The 15,538-nt window shown below is 38.6% G+C and overlaps 2 protein-coding genes across 2 annotated transcripts in view; one reads left to right on the top strand and one right to left on the bottom strand.

The window, feature by feature from the left end:
• The window catches only part of LOC129768756 (bromodomain-containing protein DDB_G0280777), a 324,627-nt gene that overhangs the window by 132,765 nt on the left and 176,324 nt on the right, over positions 1-15,538 (top strand). The gene's annotated exons all lie outside the window — the stretch shown is intronic.
• LOC129768757 (uncharacterized) lies at positions 1,265-2,242 on the bottom strand. Its single transcript, XM_055770619.1, has 2 exons — positions 1,810-2,242; positions 1,265-1,738 (listed from the first exon to the last, which is right to left on the bottom strand). The coding sequence occupies exons 1-2, from the start codon at positions 2,182-2,184 to the stop codon at positions 1,325-1,327; spliced, it is 789 nt and encodes a 262-aa protein (XP_055626594.1). The 5' UTR covers positions 2,185-2,242; the 3' UTR covers positions 1,265-1,324.

Below are 15,538 nucleotides of genomic sequence, written 5' to 3'. Positions count from 1 at the left end.
TTTTCACGTGCAACGAAAATATGGGCCTGATCACGAACGTCACTTCACGGTGAAAACGAAGTGAATTGTATACAACCTTATTACTACTGTCACCGTGTGTAGAATCCAGAAGAGTTCATCCGTCGTGACCACTTTGATGAATTCGGTGTTATTATAAATACCACGATACGGAGTCACGGAGAAAAACAGGTATATTTGTCACTTGTGTTTTAGATGGTGAAAACTAGTCACGCGGAATGGATTAAGTTTAATTTCGTATTTATTCAGCTTTTTTGCTAACATTTTGAATATTGTCTTGTCTTGTTTAAGAAACAAAAGATAAACAAACAGTAGTTTACCCGCCTGGTGGCCTTCCGGCGTGGTCAGGTACTAAATCGACCGTGTTTGATGTGCTGAAACGTTTCAGTGAACTGTCGTTCGGATGGGTCAGAGAACGCATTGTAGTGGAACTTGCGATCGGAACCTGGTATTGATAACAATTAAGGCAAACTCGGGACTGTCAGACTACGACATCGCCAAGAACACAACTCTAACCAAGGTACCCTCCGGAGAATCCGAATGCGATATGCAATTTCATCACTCATGAGCAATACTTATAAGAAGAAATCAAAACAAATTCAATCCAATTGAGGAAAATGGGATTTTCTATGTGTATTCAAAGAATGCTTTATTTTTCTCGTCTAGTATATCACTAACGATTCGACTTAGTTCCTTAATTAATAATACTATTTGTTATTTTATACTAATTCTGGATTATTTTCCTAGTGATATTTTATCCACCTATCAATATTCACCATTGAATTATTGAATTTGGTACAATGTGTTAGCATATTGAAACTTTATATTCGATCCATTCTACCCTAACTTGATATCCGGCAATCGCAAAACGGTTAAATGGCAATTTAATGCTGTATAATTTGTTTCTTCTCGCGCTCACCATTATAGCAAGCTTTTTGCGATGGCAAATTCACATTCCCCCGGAACTGTACACCACTGTCATGAATTGTTATCTTATATACAAGCAAATCGATTTGTGTTTCCAATATCGAACTTTTTGGTGCATTAGCCTTATTCGATGCGATTGACAAAAACTTTTTTAGATTGTTTTTTTTCTTTAACTGTGTCAAAAGAGCACCAACATTCTGGGAAAAGTTCGCTTTCGTCACAAAAGGGAAAATATTTGCGAGTGTCATGATTCTTAATTTGGCACCGGTTTCCGGTGAATTTTATGTTCTTGCAAAGAAGAAAAACAACATCATGCAAATCACGAATGCACTCAATAGCTTTAATATTCTTCCCGAAATGAGACGAATGACGAAGGCACTTAAAGAGTTTGATTCATATAACCACCGACTACTCGATGGGTGACGGTCAAAGAGTCCATCTCCGCTTCAAACAGCACCTCGCTTATGAGCTTCTCAGCGATGATCCGTTGCTGCTTTGACAAATCTCGCAATTTCATTGCTAAGTGCTTGCCGAAGACATCGAATCGATCTTCTCGATTGAGCTGCGCTTCGCGGAGGTCACCAATCGGGGACATCTCCTGGTGTGGTGTAGGTGCATCGAAAGTTTCAATTTTGCTACTGACAAACCTCGGATGGGGATCCAAAGTGGTTTCAACAGTTTGATCCGCACACTTTTCAGGCGAATCCAAATTGCGTGGAAGTTTCACTTCTTCACTTTTTGGCGATGTCGATACGAAGACAAAATTAGGCGAATCAGAGCCCTCATGAAGCTCCTGAAAGGGAAATTTGGACACACTTTGTGGGGGTGTGTGGTACAAACAGAAAAAAGAAACATTAAACCCACCTCACATTGCTCATTCCCGTCCGTTTCTGACTGAGCTGTATCCACCGGTTCCTGTTTGTTCAGAAATCCTAGCAGCTTGAAATACCACAGCTTAGGCACGTAAACCTCATCCTCCCCAAACCGGCGCGGTCCCCTAATCTTTCTCAGCTCTTTGCGGTAGTTACTTCTCAGACTGTTTATTTTTTTCACAACGTCCTGCCTGTTGACCCCGGGTTCAATCCGCCTAAGAACTTCAACAAGTCTCCCGTAGGCTGCTGCTTTCTGGTCGCGGTCGTGATATATTTTCGAGTCGATTTTCCACAAAGCTGGCTCATTTTTGTAGGCAATAATGAACTGTTTGACACACTCTCGATGCTTGGCTTTATATTGGGACATGACGAGAGAGACACACACCGAACAAGCGCCAACGATGAACTGCGCAATAATTTTACTAGCACAGTTGTATCGATCTCAGTTTTCCATTGCTGCTGCACAGTTGTGCCTGTATGTGGGAGAGAACAACTGTACAATGTGGACGACTGCGCGAATCTCAGGTGTATGAGTGCATGAGTCTGAATGCATGTGGAGCGAAATCATCTCATCTACAAACGGGTAGATTGTTTCGGTACCAATACACCACACATGTAATGTTACACAGACAGAGGAATGCACACAACAAACTTTCACCGCACTCGCTATGAGTTCAAACTGTGCAATATTATTTCGAAAGCATAACGTTGGGTACAGAACTGTTGGAACCTGAATTAGTGCGCAAACGAAAAAACGAAACCACACATGCAACATGTCCAACAGAATAACGGTGTTCTGATGGTTAGGACAAATAAAAATGTATGTCTTGAATAGCACACTTTTACTGCGATTTATCGATTTATCATATTATCATGCTAAATGGGGTAGATTTATGCGTTGTTTCTTATTCAAAGGGCCTGGCCGGGTAAGAGAGTAAAAAGTGCCCCCAAACCAAATCATCAGCTGTGTGGCAAATATTGTATAGGATATTAAATAAGAAATTTTGGCGGTTTATTTGAACCCCCATGTGGTTTAACGTAGGACCTATAGTGAAAAACGTACTTTTTCGTTTATTTCACTCCATCCTCAAAAGCTTCGAAATGAAAATTTGAAAAAAATACTGAATGTGCATCTTACTACGGTGTATCAAGAAAAATTATCAAAAAATTTTTTTTATCAAAAATTGAAGTACTAAAAAAAATATTGAAATTTTGAATTTTTTTTGGGATTTTGAGATTCAGTACTATTCTAATTCATATTTAAATGTGTTCATACGGCTTTTCTAGATATGTGTATTTTTTTCAGACTTTTTTCAGTATTGCGCGGTACAGAAGAGTATATTTTTTATATTTCCAACGGGTCTAGCTGGGTAAGGGAGTAAAAAGTGTCCCCAAACCAAAACAACAGCTGTATGGAAAATATTGTATAGGGTACTAAATAAAATATTTTGGCAGTAGTACCATATATTTGAGTCCATATATGTTACACCATAGGATCTGTGGTGAAAAATGCACCTTCTCGTTTTATTCACACCATTCTCAATAGCTTTGAGACAAATATATGGAAAAAAAATACTGAAAGTACATCTTACTAATGCGTATCGATCAATATTTTCAAACAATTTCTGCATCAAAAAATCAAATATTAAAAAATAAATTTAATTAATTTTTATTTTTATTTCAAATTAATTTTTTTTTTCATTCTAAGAGTTAATACTACTCTAGTTTGTATTCAAATTTCTTCCTATGTCTATTTTAGGTACATGTGATTTTTTTCAGAATTTTTAGAGTGTTTTTCGCGGTACAAAAATAATGCATATATTTTAAGGCATTTCAAAATTTAGAAAAAAAATGTTACTTTGAGACCCACTTTTGCTCTAATTTTTATTTAAATGCATTCGTATGTGCTGTTTTTTCCACATGTAGCGTAATTTTTTCTTGAAGTTTTAAGAGGATTACGCGAAAAAAATATTTTTTTTGCCTTTGGACAATCTTAGTTTATTTGAATTAAGAGACTCATTACTGCTCTGATATTTATTTAAATTTTTGTTTTTTATATGTCTAAATTTTAACGGTATATTTAAAGCATTGCGCTTAACAAAGATTTTTTTTCTCATATCTTGAAATATATGAGATTATCTGTACATCGGATTTAGATGTTTTATTTATTTACCCTGTTCTATTTAGTACCCTATACAATATTTTCCGTACAGCTGTTGATTTGGTTTGGGGCACTTTTTACTCCCTTACCCGGCCAGGCCCTTTGTTTAAATTATCATTGAAATAGTAGGTAAATGTATGAAATAAGCTAGGCTTATTCACCTAGAGTCGTAATTGAAATTTTCTAATGCGTGCAAAAACGTAGTAAGAAACCCAACATTTCGCATATAGAGGCTGGGTTTTGGTTGGCGTGGCATATTTTACCTGGATCGAAGCCAGGTTTACCATATCTACAGAATAATCTGAATTTCTACAGATTGTTTGGACTTTTTGAAACCTGAATCTGTAGATACAGATTACAGATTTTCAGAAAATTAGAAAATTAAACAGAAAGAAAATTATTAAATTAAGAAATTTACAGAAAATTATTGTTTAAAAGATTGAAAATATCTAAAAGAACCATTAATACGTTTTGACGTAGGATTACGTTATCGGGATATACATAGAGAGTACAAATTAAAAACTAGTTGTCGGTCACTTCCCAGGAATCATGAGTGCTTTTCACCCAGGCACATAAACTTAAGAAGAACGTTAATAGGGAAATTGTTATTTTTCTGATGGACAACATAAAGTATGCATTACAACAATTCAACATTCAAACTGATTGTTCTTGTGCGATTTTCAAGGCTTCAAAAGAAAGCGACTACTGCTCGCTTCTAATCTGCTTGACGGTTTGGTACGAAAAGAGGCAGGATCGATGAAACCGTACATGAAAATGTCAATTTATGTTCAGCTCACTCACTACCTAGAATTTGATTTTTGAATATTCGTTTCGCGTTCACATAATTACATCACTTACCAGAGCGATTCCTGATTCTTACCTCTCCCACTAACAATTATCCTTTCCATGATAATCGCTAGGGAACCACGCTATAGAGGCGACCCTTCTGGCCTTCGGGCGGTGATTATCATACTAACATTCCTTCCCTTCCCCTGCTGACTGTAAGGACGTGGCCGGCGTCGTTATTGACCATTTAAAGCTCGAATCACCGAAAATTGCACAACGAGAATGGTTTGCTAGTCCCAAGCGTCATTCTCTGTGTTCCTTGTGCAATTTGGTTGATTCAGGTCAATCACGGAGAGCAACTACGAATTGTACAGTCTACCAAAGCTCAAGCTCAAGCTCACACACTACCTAGAATCTGTTCAGCCTGTACCACACACTTCTTTACATTAGTACTAAGTTTGGCTTCAATCGCGGATTGCAGGCGTCGAGGCATACTTTCAGCGTGGTTTCTAATATGTTGGGAGCTGTTATTCATTCAGGCTTTTTTCGAAGCTTCAAATAGTTTGTCGCGGTTGGTGACAACTCCCTTCTCGACATTTTGATACGAAGTGGACCATAAATCTTCTATTGGTTTTAAGTGCGGGCTTTGTGGTGGCTATTCCAATAGCTTAAAACGAGAAGTACGGAAGTACGCAGTGGTTTCGTGGACGGTATGTTGAGGATCGATGTTTTGTTGAAAAATGAACTTATTCTCTAAGTCAACTTTTCGCGCCGACTCTTTAAGATTACTTTGCAAAATGCTAATGTCATAGTCTGTAGCCATTTTGTCATCAATCAAGATTACCGAACCCTGACTAAGCAAATGATTCCTACATCATGATACTGCCACCACTATGCTAGGGTGGGTTTAGACTAGTGATATATTCATGTGAAGAAATATGATGAGATTTATAGAAATCACATCAACCGTTTACACTAGCGTGAACTTCTATAATGAATATATTCATATTTTCGGTGAATTTATTCACCTAAAGTAGAACTGCATCCAACTTTAGTGATTTCTCACCAGTGAGAAATTCACAAGCGTTTACATATGCTGAATTTATTCAAGTTATATATACCTCGAATAAGTGTATCATATTTATTCTCACCTGTTTACACCTATTTTCACGTGAATAAATCCATCTATAGCTATAGATCTCCCTAATGTAAACCCGCCATTAGATATTTTTGTCAGCAAGTTTCTCGCAAAGTTTCGTCTAAACTCGTACTCGCTATTTGCGACCGAAGAATTCAAATTTACTTTCATTGATCCAGATAACCTATTTTCAGAACTCTGTCAGCTGGTCGATGTATTTTTAAGCGAATTTGAGGCTTTTATCAGCCATTTTCACGAATCACTCGGCGAAAAGATTTTCAGTCACTTCTCGAGAAAGTCGGCGATCATCGATAGTAGTAGTCTTCCTTTGCCGGTCCGATCCACTGTTCCTAGTTTTTCATGCTTTTTGCATCGTGCCCCTGCTTCACGTATTTTCGAGCAATTTCTCTATAAGAAAGACTTTCCTGATGACGAAACTTGCTTTTTTCCCATCTTATCAGAATGAACAGTTTACGAAAATTACGATAAACAAATTGTCAAACACGTTATTTTGATGTATTTTTTTTTTGCAGGGATAGGAATCTGTTTAGTCCCATGAGGGGTAGGGTACGATTAAAAAAAAATCTGAGCTGAGAAATAGTAATCAATATGATTATGTTATTAAGAATACGTACTTTATTTTGACCAAGCGAAAATAGAGTTTAACTACAATTATGCTACAGTGTAAATAACACATGCAATTCTTAAACAAAATTATTACACCAATCGATGGTATATAAAAAATACTACAACTTATCCGAATTTATCGAGTTCATATACCTTATGTGTGATATCAGTTGCCGTGGAATCACCCATCACGCTCTGTGCAGCCGAATCTCTCTTTCTTGGGCTGCTATCCGTATGTCATCGGGGCGAAGCTTGCTGCTATGCAACTAGGTGTGCATAACGTGCGTGTGTATGTTCATCAAGTATATGCATATTAGGTTTGATATTATTGTGAAACATAACAGGCGATATTGGCAAGGTTATTGCAATAGCTTACGGCGCCACACATCTTCCCTCATCCCGAAAATATAGACGAAATGAAAAATAAAATTTCTGCTCTATTCGTTCGGTAGTTTGCTTTCAATATGCAAGAATGCGGTCATCCCGATCCACTATCGACAAAATTCCGCGCGTTCAACCCGAGCCACTATCGATCGAACCCTTCGCGGTCATTCCGAGCCGCTACTGACGTATTCCTACGCGGTCATCCCGATCCGCTATCGACAAAACCTTGCGCGGTCATCCCAAGCCGCTACTGAGAAAACTCTACTCAGTTATCCCGAGCCGCTGTTGAGAGAATCTTATGCGGTCATCCCGACCGCTATCGACAAAATCTTGTGCGGTTAACCCGAGCCACTACCGGAAAAACCCTACTCGGTCACTATCGAAAAAACCTTGCGGTCATCCCGAGTCGCTACTGACAAATTCCTACGCGGTCATTCCGAGCTGCTATTGACAGAGTCCTATGCGGTCATCCTGAACCGCTATCGACAAAATTCTACGCGGTCATCCCGATTCACTATTGATAAAACTTGCATGTTTTAATCTTGTGCTTTACCGTTAGCTCGACTAGCATGAATTAAGTGATAAACACATGTTCGCGCAAACGCTATTTTCTTTCGGACACATGTGTTACACATGTTCAATTTCGGTTCGGTTGACCACGATTAGCGATAGAGACTAGTTCCAAAAACTATAAAACTATAGCAAGTACGAAGACAAGACGAATTACCACAGTAGGCAAGAAATATTGTGGTGCGGGTAAAACATCATGGGTATAAAGCCTCACAGAAAAAAAGCGTAATTTCTATTTCTAATTTATTCTGGGATCAATGTATTGGGGGCGAAGTCGGAAGCCGGAAGCGGTGGACTTTCGCGCACAGACCTGTATTCCAATGATTGCTCGGTTAGTTTGAAACATGGGATACGATCCTTTAGCAAGGTCCGACCGAGTTTCAGCGAGCGCTGTATACAGAATAGTGTGTTTTCAAAACTATTTTTAAGCTATTGGAACAAGATTATCGGATCAAGAGGTAGCAAGTATATAACTCTTAAATTGATTTCCGAGTGGGCACCAGGTTATATACAAATTTGTGTGATTTCAATAACCTGTTTCTAAGCAATTAACAAGCATATAGTTCTTGGACATTTTTATCTTTCTACTGAAGTGATTATTATACCGCTCTGTTCAGCTGGCAAAGAAATACTAATGTTCAAAACCTTGTACTCCAAGTTTAACGCTCTCGTTTCCGAAACTTATACTTATACCTCGGTACAGAAATGAAAGATGTAGTCCTACGTCAAAACCAGTTTTTTTTCTCTTATGCATACGAGCCATCGGTAATACCAGACATCAACTATTAGTTTTCCTCTTATTTCATTTTATCACCAATCATCGAAGTAATTTATGTCAAAATTCATCGTTCAAATTAATTAAAATATTTGCTCATCTCTCTTAGAGTGTGTGAATAGTTGTACAAACTGATGATTAGACGAATATATTAATATATAAATCAGATTTTACGGAAGATTCCTAAAATACGATTCGTACAAAACAACACATCCATACTAGAGTAAAAATATCAGCAAAAATATCATCTTTGGCAGAAAAAACCTTTTTGTCTTCTGAAGGGAGAAATGAACAAATAAAAGCACCTTTTTCAAGAGTTTTGAAGTGTTTGTATGGAAGGAAGCAGACCTCTCTTTCCCTCAGACTAAACGTCAGCTTGGAATTGTACCCAAAAAAAAAGTCCAAACGATTCGAAGTATGGATCGAACCAAGTCCGACTGAAATATAAGGCTGTTTTACATGACTACACTATCCACCAGTGGTTGGTGATGTTGCATAAATGTGTTAAAATATTACATTCCATTATAAGATGCAGTTGGATCCTGAAAGTATGCATGAAAAGTGTTTTCTAAGAGCAGTCTTCAGAATGTAACGCGGTGCTGCGTATACGGTTGGTATTCAGGCGTGCTGTTGTTTTTATGCAGTGCTTAGAACGAGCAAAGACGAAACGGGCGTTAGCATTTGATGTGTGTATATAAAATCACACAAGTGAGAAGCGATGTTTCGTAACTGAATTCTGTGCTGTGTTCATTCGGCGTTCTCTTGTTTATGAATTTGGTACACTCCGTACCAAGAGAGAATACGTGTTTGCTATGAACGAGCGCTGATGAAAATTGAATCCAACACAGCGCATTCATTTGAGTATGATTTCCGGCATATGATTATCTCGACTGGATCGGATGAAGATGTAGGTTGAGTCCGACGGAATATTTTGTTCGTGATTGCCGTGATGTCTTTGTCGGATTGGACATTTAATACACTTGCAATAATAAGATGTCTTGTATGAAATTTAATGCCAATATTGCCATATTCATCTATAAAAAGCACTCATTACCAAAATGATTGCATTCCTATTTTGCTTTTCAAATGCTTTTCCGGCAGTATTCTAGTCTAGAAATTTGAAAAAAATGGAAAAAATTTTTTTTTCCATATTTCTGAAGTTTAGGCATTTATGAATATACCCTAGAAAGCACTTTTCGAAAATCCCATTTATTTACGGCCATAACAATAAACTTCGAACGCGTTTTTCTCGGAACTAATTTTTTTTCAAATTGGCTACTTAATACGCCGATTATGTCGAATTTATATAAATGTAATCTGTATGCGTTTCTCTATCGCATGAACCAAGAAAAAATCATAAATTTTGAATTCGGATAACCTAAGAAATGTTTTAAGTAGCATTTTTTTCCTTAAACGGCCACCATTTTATCAAAAACATATTTTACTTGTCCGAGGTTCATGCGATAGCGGCATTTTTACTGATTCAGAATCTATTCGTGTTATTTTAACCAGAAGGTCTGGAATTTATGAATATTTTTTCCGTTAAATTGTTGTTTTTTTTTGCTAAAAGCCAGATAAAAAATAAAGATATAATGGATAGTAAAAATATTTTTTGTTAATTTTTTCAGAGCTCGGTAAAAACGTCCGTTGCTCTACACGTTCGTGACTCTACACTACAACACCTCCTTAATCATCGTACATAATCATACCATGAGCGTATCGTTTTAGTTGATAAGAGGTAAAAAATTATAGGAGGTTGTGTTCAAGACACGACCGCATTGTTGACGTAGAACTACGCTGTAGTTTAATTCATGTCGCTTGATTACAACTACGGATATTATTTTATAATGCTACGACAATTTTTATATAACCATTCTACCAGTTTGGTCGCTTTGAAATGTTTCTTTTTTGTTGTAGAACCATTTGACGATGATTGTTTGATGATTCATTCTTGTGCTCGCAGAACAATAAATGCTCGGGATAAGCGCAGCTGTCATCCTTAGTGGTATAGTATTTGGTATTCTCCAAATAATTTTTTGATGCATAACCTTAACACTTGCTTCACCATAGCGTCAGTGCAATGCATTGATGGCAGAAAACAAACAATGTTGGCCGATTGAAGACAGGCTGAATATTTGCCTCAGCAGAGATTCATTACTAATACCCTAGCGTAAATATTTCCCTCCCGCTATCTTTTCTTCTTGTTTATATTCAAAATTACGACTGCATAATTTGCAACACCAAACAATCGTCAATCATACTATAAAGAATTAGGCGAGCAGATACAAATGGGGTTTCAGCGTAGCGAAGATGCACTATTTTTACGTACGGGTAATGAAGCACGCACGTACGCACACAAATATCCATATATCGATGGCTTGAAGCAATTCAATATTCATATACTTATCTCCGTTTGCGCTCTTCTCAACAGAATCCCTTTCTGTTAATATTGCCAGTCTAGATTAGCTTAGCTGTCATCTGTCAAATGTCATAGCTGACAAAATTACAGAAGATTTATATTCTTGGTAAGCTGACGATAGCCTAACTTGATGATTCCCCACATAATTGTGTAGCTCAAAACATTAATGCAATGGTAAAGTTTGATGCAATGATTGCAATGCCAGAGAGACATCAGCGAGTGAGTAATTTGGTCCCGTCCACAGCTCAATCCGAAACGAAGACATGTGATGACGCAAAACAAGGAAGAACAAGCGATATTCATTGTTTTGAATACAGAACGATACTGAAAGTTTGCCTTCCTTCCTTGCTTGAGACTTTAAACTCTTTCAGTTCATTCGTCTCTAACCTTCAAAAACACCCTTGGAAAACTTTACTTTATCCATCATATTACTTCTCCACCTCCATTGCCTTGAGAAAGGCATTCGATCCCTCGCCGTCCAGCTTACCCAGCAACGATGTTGTTGAGTCGATTTCCTCACGAAGAATGAAAGTTTGCCTCAGCGAAAAGCACTCTTTATACACTAGTCAAATATTCCCCTCCGTTCTTCTTCTTTTCGTTAGTTCACGGAGACTACATCTTACGATTTTCCCTTCGTTGCTCGTCGATAAGTTACTCGTTATTGACAGCTCTGTTCCGGAAAGCACACAAAGGACAGAACAAATGTATGAGAAAATGGGAATGCTTCCAATTTTCATCAATTCAAACCATATACAGACTATGGGATTGTAATGTATAGAATATCAAACAAATCTTAGAAAATTTCCGATTCGTTTGGTATGTAAATCGCCAAAATCCGTTCGTGGAAAAAATAGTTATTAACGTTAACTTTATTTCATAAAAACGTGACCTGTTTTCTGAATTGGCACCCTTAATGAGAGACGTAGTTCTACGTCAAAAAGTGAGAAAGATCTCGTTCAAAACAACAATGAAAAACCGTCCGCAAACGCTCCTCGGAACGTTCAAACTTGCCTACGACAAAAAAAACCGTCAGCTCGTAGAGCAAAGGATTTGCTATTTAACAGTCTATGATAAAATGTTATTAATAAAAAAAAATTAAAAGCAAGGAAAATGACAACGAATTGCTTAACATTTTCGTTCCTAACATGATACAAAACAGATGCTAACGTCAACTTCAATTATATTCAGTTCTATTAGAAATATTGCAAACAACTTTTCTTTGAATTATAAGTAATGTTCTAAACAACTCCGCCAAAGTGCCGTTCGTTAAAATAAAGATGAAAGAGGCATTGTGACTGTGTGAGTTTGTTCAGTTTATGAACCAGAACAGCTTCCCCGTCTCATCCTTTCTACAGAGCAACTTCTCATTTCCGACTGTTGCGGGATTCATTCAATGTGGTACCCACAACAGGTTATCCCTTGGGGGCGCCAAAAGGATAACGAATATTTGGATTGATCGAAAAACGGTCGATCGAAACAATATGCATTGTGTTCATTCTTCCGCACTTAACGGAATTGACCACCGGTAGAGGGAAACATTGAGAGCAAGACATCGGAAAATATCCACGCTCAAGCAAAGAAAATCGAAGCACAAACGCCAGAGTCCGGACCGAAAGAGCGGAAATTCAAAACGGTTAGACACGGACAATGGCCGGAAAGCAAACTTTCGTGCATGATATGCTTTCAACTACCATGGTGGTGGGGGGTGGCAGTGATTGTCCAGAGTGGGAGGGGCGAATGCAAACGCTTGAATTTTCTGATTCGAGCTGACTGGCTGACTGGCTCGTTTATTTCAACCATGCAAAAGGGAGGATGGCTGACTAAACACATTAAAATATGGAGCGACCCCTTCTCGGTTCCTATTTTACAGCGCACGATGTGTTGCGGGAGCTCATATTCGAAGAACGTTTTCTGATAAGCTGACATTCATGGACGAACGCAATGAAACGTGAAAGAAGCAGTATAACAATTTCGCTGTTCTCGACCGTGTTTGGCAGTTTGAGCAGGAGTCTGAAATATATGTAAAAGTGAGTCTCCTGCAGTGGCTTGCGCTCTATAGCATTCGTTCAGTAATAATCATCGTGGTAAATTAATAGCCCTTTTTCAAAAGAGGATAAAGCACTCCAGACATCGTAAATTATCTCACATTTGTCAAAATAATCTTCGACCATTAGGCACAGTGAGTAGAATCGAGCCCCAGACTATTAGTTGCTGTCTTCGTGTTTCTGCTTCTCCCGAGGAAAACGTAGAACTTCAGATGAGATTATTGCCATTGCTGGATAGGACTCAATGTGGGTGGAGTTTCAAGGACTAACTGTTCAAGGGGATCAGACAAAGTGATATGAGAAGTTCTACTCAATAGGTTGACATTATCGCTCCGCAGACTAGATGCTAGATTCTTGCTAAAACTTTTCAAGCTGCCAACAATCATGTAATCACAACGTGAAGCTATTTGAAGATTCCATTTACTCATAGGGTGAATATAACACGAATCTCTCATTCGATATAAATGTGCATAGCATCAACACTTCCCAGTGCCCGATTCAGATACAATGAGAATGAAACCCACCTTCATGAGCTGGAAAGTGACAATGGAGCTTTGGCGCCAGGAAAAAATAGAGCGTTTACATTTTTCCATTTTCTTTTTCCAACATCTGCAAATAGAATACGTTCACCGTACACTCCGTACCGCGCCAAGGATCTTCCCTATGGCCGGATACTTGGTGCATGCTTATTACTACCATCCTCTTCTGGTGGTGCCACCCAGCTGTCATCATAAACTGCCCCTCGCCAGAGCAAACTCATCACAAACCCTATTCCAGGTGCAGCAAACAGGCGGAAGGCAACCCAGTACGGAGCTCGTCAGCTCGCCAGGTTGGGTGCTGTAGCAGTATCCTGCTCTCTACCGCATCCATTTCCACGTATCCATATTGTATCCATCTCTAATGGTTGCGACGCGATTTAACTTCTGCTCTGCCAACACAATTGAGACGAGTGAATGATGAACACGGAAAAATGAGGACGCGTTAATTTTGATAGAATGAAATCATGTGTTTTGACGTAGGACTACGTCTAACCGGAAGATATAGGGGGTGAAATGGAAATCTAGGCACTGAACAAGTAGGAAAAAATGCAAGATTTGGAACGCTTACAACTCGAGCATTTCTCAATAGATCGCAAAGGTTTTTGCATCAATTGATAGGAAATATATCTACGCATCTATCATAACGAATAACATTTCATTTTTCTTGAGATAAATAATTGAATAATTGTGAAATATCAAGCATTGTCAAAATGCACTATGTGCCCATTTTTGATTGGTCCATTTTGTGCTCCTCAAATCGTACCGACCAAAACGGGCAACCAGAGCAGTAGCGAAATAGAATGAAGCACGATTGGAAAGGAAAAAGAAAAAAATGAACGAAACATTGCTCGCAGTCTCACACATGCGTAATTCTCGAGCCAGCCAGTCAGCTTAAAAATCCCCGCTCCGCTGCCGTAACGATCATTCTTTGTGTGGACACCGACTGGACAACATCGTTGCTGGACGAGCTGGACGGCGAGGGATCGAGTGCCTTTCTCAAGGCAAGAGGGCGGAGGTGGTAGCGCTGGAGTAGAGTAGAGTAGAGTTTTCAAAGGGCCTTTCTCAAGGCTAGAGACGAATGAACTGCAAAAGTTTAAAGTCTCTATAATACAATATCTTCCTTCCTTCCTTCCGTAACGATCATTCTCATTCAAACCGTACACCACATCGGTTCGCATCACAACACATCAACAAACCAACCCAAGCAGCCATGTCTGGACATGGTAAAGGAGGAAAAGTGAAGGGAAAGGCAAAATCCCGCTCGAACCGTGTTGATCCGAAGTGATCGAGTTTGCTGGCAAAGCTACTCGCGACGATAAGAAAACCCGCATTCGGAACAGAACACATTCGGTTCGGTGGACATCAAGACAACAGGCAGTTGCAGCGAGTGGCGAGTGGCAATCGCAATCGCAAAACGGCATCAGGTAGCAGAAGAAAAAAGTTTGTTTATACAAACTGCTTTAGTGGCAAATCCAGAACAAGGCGGCATCGAGGGCGTTCGAAATGATTTTTTTCAAAACCACGAGTACTAAGTTTTCTAAATTGGAACCATTCCATAAAACAAGGCGCTTTTCAGGGCCATTAAACCTTCCAAAAAAGAGTTTAGGAAATACAGTTCAATGCTTTCTAAAACATTATCCAAAATAATAAAACACAAATTGATTTTTTCATAATTTGTTTGCCAGGATCTGATGAGTATGTGAATTTGGCAGTTGTTATGAGCTTATTGATTTTCACCAATTCTTAAATTGCTTCTAGATTGAAAGTACAGTAATTTACACTTATCTCGACATTTAGCTAATTGGACGGACCTGTAATGCGACATATTTAGTTGGACATTTTTGTAAACATAGAGTTCGGGGTCCAAATTATGACCCCACATTGAAAGTTGACACTGTACCACTGTCATCGCAAATGTTCAATTACAGGTTAAAATCGCCTCCAATCCGATACTGAGTGGTGGTAATGCGACGTGCCATTGAATGTAATTTACTGTAAAATATGTCACAAGCTGGATGGGAAGACATTTCCCAACTGTGAAAGCTGTGGCGAGTGGCAAATGCAATCGCTAAACAGAAAGGTTTAGCCGAACAAGATGGGGATATCGAGTGATAACAAAACAATAAACTCTTTAGATTGAAGATGATTTTGTGATCCTGAAAAGGACCCTGTTTAGCCTGCATGTGAATCCAACGAGCGAACAAATCGTAATGAATGTATTTTTTTGCCATCGCTCCCTTTTAACGCTCATTTGTTCGTCTCGTTGGACTCGCCCCT

This window comes from Toxorhynchites rutilus, chromosome 2 (genome assembly GCF_029784135.1).
Source record: "Toxorhynchites rutilus septentrionalis strain SRP chromosome 2, ASM2978413v1, whole genome shotgun sequence".
Lineage (NCBI taxonomy): Eukaryota > Metazoa > Arthropoda > Insecta > Diptera > Culicidae > Toxorhynchites > Toxorhynchites rutilus.
This window is presented reverse-complemented; position numbering and strand designations above follow the sequence as displayed.

Coding starts and splice junctions, on each gene's coding strand:
- LOC129768757 (XM_055770619.1), bottom strand. CDS start 2,184: ATGTCCCAATATAAAGCCAAGCATCGAGAGTGTGTCAAACAGTTCATT. Junction 1,739..1,809: donor ACGGGAATGAGCAATGTGAG/GTGGGTTTAATG, acceptor TTTCCCTTTCAG/GAGCTTCATGAGGGCTCTGA.